Here is a 10,531-nt window from a genome sequence, read left to right as displayed (position 1 = left end):
ATATTGTTAATAGTCCATCTTCATCTTTGCTTGAGAGCAACAATTATTAATTTTTAATGACACTCAGAGAGGGACCTGGGCGTGTTGATTGACAGCTGGCTGAACAGGAGCCAGCAGTATGCCCAGGTGGCCAAGAAGGCCAATGGCATCCTGGCTTGTGTCAGCAATAGCGTGGCCAGCAGGGACAGGGAAGGGATCTTACCCCTGTACTCGGCACTGGTGAGGCCGCACCTCGATTCCTGTGTTCAGTTTTGGGCCCCTCACTACAAAAAGGACATTGAATGACTCGAGCGTGTCCAGAGAAGGGCAACAAAGCTGGTGCAGGGTCTGGAGCGCAGGTCGTACGGGGAGCGGCTGAGGGAACTGGGGGGGTTTAGTCTGGAGAAGAGGAGGCTGAGGGGAGACCTCATCGCCCTCTACAGCAACCTGAAAGGAGGGTGCAGAGAGCTGGGGATGAGCCTCTTTAACCAAGTAATAAGTGATAGGACAAGAGGTAATGGCCTCAAGTTGCTCCAGGGAAGGTTTAGACTGGGTATTAGGAAGCATTTCTTTACAGAAGGGGTTGTTGGGTGTTGGAATGGGCTGCCCAGGGCAGTGGTGGAGTCCCCATCCCTGGAGGTGTTTAAGAGTGGGGTCGACACAGCGCTGAGGGATCTGGTGTAGTTGGGAATGGTCAGTGTTAGGTTAATGGTTGGACTGGATCATCTTCAATGTCTTCTCCAGCCTTGATGATTCTGTGATTCTGTAATCTGAAGCGCTGAACTGTTCTCTTGTGATTGTGGAAAAGGTTCCCAGTATGACGGCCAAATATCAGCACATTTTCAGATACTTTTATATGTATGGAGTCAAAGTTTAATTCCAAAATTAAGACAAGAATTTCCTTAAGTTTAGCATTGATCTGTCTCTAATCTCTGCAGTATAAACAGGAAGTCTCTTTGGTTTTAGTCTGCTATTTCTTTTGTGTTTCCCACCAAAAGAAGGCTTATAAAAATATTTTTTTTTCTTATTTGGACAGATGGCTTGGAGACTAAAACATAATGTACCGTTTATGGAGTACCATTCTGTTCTCAATGAATGAAGCATTACTTTGGCTCAGCTTCTTTCCTTCTTTTCATTTTCCCACTTGGATAATGAGAAGGGTCTAGAAGAACAGGTTTTTGGAAAGGAGTGGAATAGTATTTAGAAAGTTGTAATGACTCTAATCCTAATATCACAGGACTGCTTGACCCACAAGTTAGAACTTGTACTCTGTACTTCTGTTCACAGCAATGCCATTTTCTTGTTAAAGAGTGGTTCCTGCAGAAAATACCTTACCAGCTGCACTGGGATCCTTTGTTCTTCCACTAGCTTACATATGATTTTCTAGTTCTTGAAGAACTGAACATTGTGTGACTGAATTGTGCTAGATGCAGGACTGGAGAATTTAGGGCAAAAATGTCTTGGAGGGCCAGCAGGTACTATAGAATCTACCGTCTACAATTAGGCACTCTTTCTGTTTTATCTTTCCTAGGAAAGGCGATTATGCATTTTATTGGATTTGAAGGATTTCTAAGTTTGTGTATTTGTATGTGAGGAGAGTGAGAGAGAGGAGTAAAACACTGAAGTCTTCATCAGGAAGATTCAACAAGAGTCAAATTTAACTAAACTCTCCTGCTTTCCCCATGCATTTTCTCTTATTTTCAAGAAGTGTAAAACCTGTTTTTTGTAGCTGTCAGGTTTACATATATCTCTCTATATTAATTGATAATATATTGCTTGTGGAGACTGTACCTCTGTAACTTTCAGCTTTCAGCTCTTCCCTCTTGCATCATATGTGTGCGTGTTCTTTTCCTGGTGATGTCTCCAGATGATGCAGAATTATTGCTATCTGAGCTATATTTATCCCTCCTTGCCCAGAAGGATGGGTGGATAAAAGTAGTGAGTAATGGGAAAAGCTGCTGTTTAACAAACTGCAGAGGATAGTGGCTTTTGTTTGAGCTGTGTTCTTTCATAGCCATCCAAGTTGTTAGCAACTTCCATACATTTCTGTGGGAATCTTTGGTAGTTAAAAGGTATAATGAAAAATAGCAACTGGATTTAGAACTGAACAGTAGGGAACTAAAACTTTTGCTCCTTAAAATGCAGAAATAAATCCATATTTAACTGTTCTATGTTGTTTTCCAATTGGACTGCATATCTGCTTACTAATCTCTTTTCAGCAGCAGTATCACGTATCTGGTATCTGTGTGGAAGGCTGTGGTTTTGCCCTTTGCTGGTATAACCAGCTCAAAGATGTAAGATTAAAAAATGGGGCCATGAGAAGCAGGGAAGGAACCTGTTTGCTAATGTCAGGTATTCCCACATCTTGTATTGATCTCCTTCCTGACCATATAATCTTCTGTTGGGGTGAAGACACCCATCTTGAGGGGCATAGGGTCTTAGGGATATATGACCTCTTCCACTTTTAATCGTATATGCCTGCTTATAGATAGGTCTCTCTTATCATGCAGTGTTGTTGGCAAAATAAGATGCAGAATATGCCTCCTTGTATTAATCAGGTGAATATAGTTCCTTCTGAAGAAAAATCCCTGAACCACAAAACCACCTCTGGCTGGTCTGGTATTTCAGTTCTACTGTGAACTGCCAAGACAGCTAGAATAAGAGAGATCAGCTCAGCTACAAGCTCCTCTGGCCTTTGCAGCCACTTCCTTTGTTGTTTGATCTTTGTATTCAAGCACTTCCTGCAATAATTTTGCTTTGTCTTTGTGTGACAGACAGTCGCTGCCCCAGACATTGTGATAGAGACCTGGAACAAGAAAATACCTCACCGAACTTCTAAAATCTCAATCCTGTTATTTAGAGTAGAACTACAGTGTTGGATGGCCTCAAATTGGACTTTATCCTAGTTTTAATCCTTTTTTTTTTTTTCTTCCCCGGCTCCGATTGTTGCATTCTTATGAGCAAGCGAGCATTGGTGCACAAAGATGTACAGTTGCTTCAGTATTGCAATTTACTTGCCCATGATAATGCAGCCAGCCAACCTGAAATTCACATATACGTAATGGATTGTAGGGAAGTATAGCACTTCAGGTTTGTTGTGAGTCAGTCATCTTCGGCTTCAAAAAAAAAAATTCTCTGCGTATGTGTGCAACATATAATTATAGGATAAGCAGCAGCAACAGCTCCCATACAAAGATTATTGAATTCTTTCAAATTAAAAAATTCTTATGATCTTTTATTGTGTCCTGTGCCTCCATGATTAGCAACAGGCCTTTGAAACTTGGCAGGAGGATAACCCTGGAATGCTTTTCACTGGCTTTATGAAAAAACATTTAGATTGCATAAATTACAAGCTATTGAAAAATACCATTTCTTGTCTTTGGTTTGTGCTATGCATTTAATTTTGGCAACATGTCAAAATTCTGCAATAATCCACAGAGCCTGTGGATGTCTCATGTCAGCATCTTTCTTCTGCAAGTTATATACTCTAGGTGGGACACACAGAGAATCGTAATCACCCTTCAGTTTGGAATATCCTTTTGCTTGCAGGTATTATCCACTGGGAGCAAAGAAATGATGGTTCTATACTTGCTTCTTTTCCTGACTGGAAATAATATAATAATATTATATAATACCTACTGTGTATTTACACTGAATAGGACAAACTAAGTCAGAGCAAGCTCTACAGCTAGGGTATCAGCCTAGGTCTTGGAAGGTGTAGGTTCAGTTCCCTAGCTGACTACAGACAGTGAATGTACGTTTTTATACAAACAAATTAGCCTTTCTGTGCCTCAGTTCTTTTTCTGTAGGACAGGAAGAAGATTATTCTATTTTCCTGGCACAGGGTGAGAATAAATGCATTGGAAAATGCTAGGTGCTCTGGTAATGCAGTGTATTGAAGAACTTAGCCTGGTTTTGTTAATTTTACTTATCTGTTCATTCTATAGTCTAAAGGGAACAGAGTCCTGTATATTAAAAAAAAAAAAAGCACAACAAAACCAACCCTGTACCATAACATACACTATGAGAAGGCAGAATGAAATTGCACAATTAATTGTTGCTATGTCTTAGCTGTTGAGCACATCACTTATTAAATGTAATTCTAGCCTAATAGATAGCTATAGTGTGCTATGTAGTGTAGCATAAGGGATTTTTAATTGTGTTTGGGCCATACCATGGTCAACAAAACTGTCATTAACTTCAGTGGAAGCCAGATGAGATTACTGGATAAAAGTTTCAGGAAAGGTGTGGTGTTTTTTTTTTTTCTTCTGTCATCAAAGCTTTTAGGTTGTTCTGGTTTTTGAAAACTCTTAGCTTGTAGTATATTGCATTATAAAGCCTATACAAAATCTTACCTTAAAAGAACGCTAACAAGGTTACAAAATGAAGCTTTCCAAAGACATCAGAAAATGCTGAACTTCAAGGTGCCTTTGCCATAAAAATGTCAAAGCTGCATTCATTCATAGTCACTATGTAGCCTCACTGTGCTCATACTACACTGCTGCCATATAATAGTAAAATAATAATTAAATGTATCCCAGAGGCAGTTTTAGACATAATTATTCTTTGCTTGGGGACAGCAGAAGAATCAAAGAGCCAAAATGGGAGAGGTTTTCTTAGAAAAGATCTCAGATTGGACACTCTGCTTTTGTGTTGCAGGGAAGAATAAAAAACATCTAGACAAAAGTAAAAATATTAGCCCTCTCTTTTCTTGTAGGAGTCTCCACAAGAATGGAAAAATGAAAATCAAGGCCATTAGTTAACAGTAGGAAACTCAAAGCAAACTCAGAGGTATGATATGGGCCCATGGTAGTGTGGGATAACCAACTTTCATTGACTGCTTTCCTGGATAAATGTATCCTGCAGAGTTTCAAACACACAAGTGTGGGCATACACTTCTGGAAAAAAACCCTAACTTTACTGTCATTTGGATGTTCTTATCTTCAAGTTTTATAGCACTATACCACACTGTCATACTAATATAGTTCAATAAAAGGTATACTAGTGTATTAGGTGTACATGCATAACTTTCTTTTCATATCCCTTTAACTTGCTTATCATTGGCTGTTAAGCGGAGATAGGAAAAGAGAAAACTAATTTCCAGCAGTTCAGTTTAGGAATGGCAAATGACATCATCATTACTGTATCTCTTTCTGTCTTTGTCAATAAGATTAAACTACATGCTTTATTGTGTTTTATCTTCTTTCTGTCATTTTTTTTTTCCTGTGTTTCACAGCAGAGAGTGCTAGTGATGCTATTTCCTGGGAGATATCTGAAGTTATTAGTGTGGACATTAAACACCATCTTTAACTGTTTGCAATTAAAACCAGGTGTAAGTCAAGCTATGTATGAATAAAATGTTCCTCTGGTAATATGGACAAAAATGTCTGTACTGCAGTCAATCTCTTTCAGCTAAATTGACTCATCATATTGCTGTGGATACTTACCAACAAATATTTTGAGACAATATTTTTATTGTGAGTATCAAAAAAAGGAGTTATATGGGTAAAATCTGAGCCAAATTTTATGATGGTCAAGTTGGAAAAAGAATTCTATGACTTGTCTGGGACTTTTTTTTTTTCTGAAATGTTTTGCTTCAATGTTTGTTCAGACACACTATTTTGTCAGGAGAAATTATATATATATATATTTAAAGAAGACCATATTTTGTTGTTTGACTTACTCTGAAATGTAAGATAATTGTATTAATGCACATGCAGACATACATGCATTGTGCGCTTAAGCTGGAAACTGGAACATTTAGATTAACTCAGTCTGAAATATTTTTATAACTTTCAGTTAACAAAACATTCAGGATTGATACTTTTTCCTCTTATAAACCTCCAGTGTTCTTTCAAGACAGGAAAACACTTGTATACATAGGTTTTATATAAAACCATATAATTTGTTTGGTGCTTGGTGCTATGCCATGTATTAGCTAGTTATTTTAATCCGTTGGTCAGTGAGATTTCATAATTGTAGCTATGTATACATTTTGGGCTAATGACTGCTAAAATGACTTAGAGGTGTAATTATGTGAAGAACTTAGAAATAAGTGACAGATCTGATGAGTACCTATCATGATTCCAATACATTGCTTCCCAGTTGTTTGGCAACTCTTTATAATGCTTTTTAATCTTTATATGCTCTTTATTCAAGGAATTGGTCTGCTCAATTTGTAATATATATGTGTGTGTGTATATAAAAAATATACTAGGCATATTAGTGTAACTCATTTATTGTATCTATACACAAGAAAACCTATTTATTTTAAGTCCACATTGTTTTTTTCTGTAAGTAACTCACATACCAAGCAATTCTGGCAATACTTTGTTAAAAAATCTTAGGAAATTGTATTCAAATAGCCCATACAGAAGTGTCACCTTCTGCTTCTAGCTGTGCACTGAAACTGATAATTTAAATTAACAAGTGATTCTAATATTTTCTGTATATGTACACTGTAAAGAAGACATTTCAAAGGTCAGCTAAGCCTCACTGTCATATAAATTATTTAGAGCTCTGCAAAGAATCCTCACAAAAGTTTTGCCTTCTGAGCAACCACCACTAAAAATATATTCTGTAAGTACAAAGTTAGTTCTCTGAAGCTTTACTCATATAGGCAGCTTTATCAAAGCTAAAGAAAGCATTGAGATGATTCAGGTTGTGTGGGGCTAGAACTCAAGAAGATGGTGTTTTGGGATGCTCAGAAGAATAAATGTATATGGTAAGGTGAAAAACATTCTAAAACGAGAGGCAGCATCACAGTCATCTAGAATCTGTGCTGTGAAGTGACACTGATGATAAGCAGGCTCAAAAGCTAAAAAAGCCCTCTTGTATTTATATAGCACTATAATGTATTTTAGCTTCATAATAACATGAGGCACAAACTAATGAGCACCTTGACTCATATGTTTGAAATCTGAGACACTGTTATAACTTCGTTACAATTTCAGATTAGATGTTACAAAATACTCCTTCTGTGGTAGACAGTTGCAGCTGTGAGTTTTCATTCCTTATGTGCAGGTGATGGGTGCTTAGAAATTAAGGAATAAAACAGAGACTCTGAAAAAAACCAAAGTTTGAGAAATTTGCCAATCATCCTGTAGGAAACTGGCAGCAGAATTAGGATTTTCAAGATGTAAGTTTTCAAAGTCTAGGGGAGCATCATAACAAGACAGTCATGTCTTTTCTCCATTCCTCTGTTCTACTGACTTTTGTTTTTCACTTCCTGTACAGTATAATAGGCCCATTTTGTCACTGCGGTCAGTAGCACTCCCTGTTTGTTACATACCACGGGATTTTGATCTATTATTTTAGCCATGGCAGATAATAATCTAGGCCATGTCTGTACAAGAAAATGTTGAACTGGTTTCAAAAGAATGATTATAAGCCAGATGCACTTAAAACACTTTGCCACCTCCTTAAGTTGTTTTTGTAATTTACAAAATTCAGTTCAACTGATTGAAGAGATGATAAAGTCAATTTAAGTCACCCAGTTTAGGGAGCTGCACCTGCAAATTTTCCTCTAGACAAGGTCTTGCCTAGTAAGTAGGAGGATCAATGGCAGGTTAATGCAATTGGCAATGTAAGAAGCTGGAAAAAACAGACTTATTATTTGTGCATGCTATTTTGTAAACTATTCAGGCAGGAATTTTTTCTTCGTAGATATCTCTAAAGTGACAGCTAACACTCTACTAAAATTAATACTAATAATATAGATAATGATGTGCTAAATTGTTTTCAATATAGTTATTCCAATTTTAAAGAGTGTAGTATTGAACTGAATTTACTCCATTAAGACAAATACAGCTAACTATAGCAGTAGGCCTCTTTGTGCCTTGAGCTGTATGTGTTCATTCTGATGGGAACTGCATGCCTGTAGCTAAAAGAGAGATAAAAAGAGGTAGATACAGAAAGAGGAGAATGTATTGCTTTTTTTAAATTTACAGTTCACATGGTACTTGTTTTCCTTGGCATATGTTATTTGCTATATAATCTAATAAATAAATAAAGGCACCGATTGTTTGAAGCATGCTGAGTGATGACCTGAACTGGCAAGTATGCCTTGATGGAAAACTCTTACTTAGAGAAACAGAACTTTTATTCATCAGTGTAGGATCAGCTTATTTGCTGTGGATGAAGGGTTTGATTTGTCTCTGTCTTACATGATACAAGGAAAAATAGTTTGATGCAAAGCAATGGAGCTATTTATTCATTGACTGTATTTTGTTTTTTCTACATGTTGGCCCATTTCTATTTTAAAAAGATTATGTTAGTATAACAGGGAGGAAAACACAGTAGAAAATGTTCTTGTCCTCGGTTATTTGCTCTGTGTTCCCTGTCCAGCAGTCAGTGTAAAAGGAAGAATGGCTCTAGAGAAGGCATAGGGCCACAGCTGTACCAAGAATTTATTCTGTTGATATAAGGAGGCAGAGCAGCGAGTACAGCGTTAGTTTCTGCTGTACTGCTGAATAAAAAAAAGCAGTTTGCAATGTAGAATATGTATCCTCCTGAAACTTATTTCCCCTCACAGTGAGTTATGCTGTATTAGCAATATAGGGGAAAGAGGAGCCATCCAATTTTTAAAGGTGCTTAGGCAGCTGAAGGGTTAGGTAGATGACTAATAGGATTTAGGATCCAAGCCTGGGAAACCTAAGTATCTTTATAACTCTCACATAAAATTCCTACAGAAAACCTTCCATTTCCCTACTCTGCCTAACCTGTGATATCATGCTATTATTTCAATTAGCAAACCAGTTTGACAGGTATTTCTGATAATTTCACAGATATTTCTGTTTTCCACACGGATTACCCCACATTCTAGAGGCAAAAAATATCGCTATGAGGACCTCTCCTGTAGATAGCAAGGGATTATTTCTGCAAGTGTTGCTTTACCAGGGACATACGGACGGCAAAGGCAAGTTACGCTTTATGCCACGAATTAACGGGCTGCTCAGGACGTGGGAGCTAGTCCCGACAGCCCTCCAAGCCCTCTAGCTCCTTATGGGGCAAGAAATCCAGGCCCCAGTTCCTTCGTCCCTGTCACACCTGCCCGCTATTTCCGTCACTTCTGCCCAGGGCTGTTCGCCGCGGTTCCAACCCCACAGGCAGCCTCAGCCGAGTGCTGCTGACACGCGGCGGTCGGACCTTCGCCCCGGGCAAGGCGCCGCAGCGGGGCCTGGAGCCGCCGCCGGGCCGGGACCCCTCCCGCGCCGCTGCCAGCACCGGGGCGCGCCCGTCCTGCCCCAGCGGGACGGTCCTGCCGGGAGGCCCACGGCTGGGCCTCAGGGCGACCAGCGTGGGGGCCCGAAGCGGCCGCCGGACGGCCGCGGAGCTCCCCGCGGCCGCGCTCAGCCCCGCCGCAGGTGGCGGCCGGAGTGCCGCGCTGCCGCCGCCCCCGCCCGCGGCCCGGCCGCGCTTCCGCCCGCGTCAGCTGACTGCTGCGAGGGAGCGGCGGCGGCCCCGGCCCAGCCCCGAGCCCGCGGAAGCCCCGGCGCGGCGGCCCCCGCAGCCATGGCAGGGGTCGTGGTGAGCGGAGCCCAAGTAAGTGTTCCCGAGCGCCACGGCCGCCCCACCTGCCGGGGGCAGCCCACCCCGGCCGGCGCGTCCCCGCCCCCGGCGCCGGTAGCGGCTGCTCGAGTTCCCCGCCGGCTGCCCGCCGCGCGGCCGGGGCCGGGCTCGCACGGGGCTGGAGCCTTTTAGTTTCCAGCCGCGCGTAGGCCCCGCGCCGCAGGACGCTGCTCAGGTATCGCCCCTCTCGCAAGCACGCTGCTCCGAACCGCCGCGGGGGAAGAGCCGAGAAGCCGCCCCTGCCCCCGCGGCGGCGGGCGAGGGGGAGGAGGCGGGGCGGCCCCGGGGGTGCGCTCGGAGCGGCGCGGGCTGGGGGCGCGCCTGTGTGCCCGGCTCTGCGCTGAACGGGCGGGGGCCGAGCCCCGGCGCGGCCAGCGCGGCGGTTACCGCTCTGCCTGTGAGCCGTAGCCCGGTCAGGCGCAACAGGCGGGTGCCTGGGCCCGCCCGCTCACTCCCCTGCAAGACCGGCCGCGGGGCCCGGCGGGCCGAGCCGCCTGAGGGGCTCCAGAGCTACCTCCGGTTGGTCTTGGGCCCCGCCGCTCCCGGTTTGGAATAGGCTGCGGGAATAAACTGGAGGGGAAGGGCCGAAATATGCCAAGTGTTGTTCCTGCTGGGAGGAAACACTGTATGGTTCGTTTTGGTTAAAGAGAGAACTTGGGAAGTAAAACAGATCCTACTGGCCTTCACCCTGTGCCTTATTTGGCTACTGAAAAATTGCCGGGCTAAAAATGGTTCTCATTACTGCTGAACCTGTAACTAAAACAAGCAAAATATTCCCCCCCCCCCCCCCCCCCGAATAAATGAAACCTCGTCTTTTTGAGAATGGTTTGCCTTTAAACCGAGGTACTGCCCATCTAATTGCTTCTTTAATCGGGTCGCAATTTCTGTGTGGAATTCATGTAAATGTGTGTGTGTGTGTGATACGGAGGCAATTGGTTCATTTTGCAGCTGCTGCAGGAAACGGTTCTTGTGGTCTCTGTAG

General features: G+C 42.3%; 1 protein-coding gene across 2 annotated transcripts in view; it reads left to right on the top strand.

The window, feature by feature from the left end:
- The first annotated feature begins 9,420 nt into the window (after positions 1–9,420).
- Positions 9,421–10,531, top strand: part of LRMDA (leucine rich melanocyte differentiation associated) — a 688,525-nt gene continuing 687,414 nt past the window's right edge. For both annotated transcript variants that reach the window (XM_074907186.1, XM_074907185.1), the window contains exon 1: positions 9,421–9,522. In XM_074907186.1, the coding sequence (XP_074763287.1) occupies positions 9,493–9,522 (30 nt within the window). In that variant the 5' untranslated portion in view covers positions 9,421–9,492. The remainder of the gene's footprint in view (positions 9,523–10,531) is intronic.

Source organism: Athene noctua, chromosome 5 (genome assembly GCF_965140245.1).
Source record: "Athene noctua chromosome 5, bAthNoc1.hap1.1, whole genome shotgun sequence".
NCBI classification, from domain to species: Eukaryota; Metazoa; Chordata; class Aves; order Strigiformes; family Strigidae; genus Athene; species Athene noctua.
The sequence above is the reverse complement of the archived record's forward strand: the minus strand, read 5'-3'. Positions and strand labels throughout refer to the sequence as shown.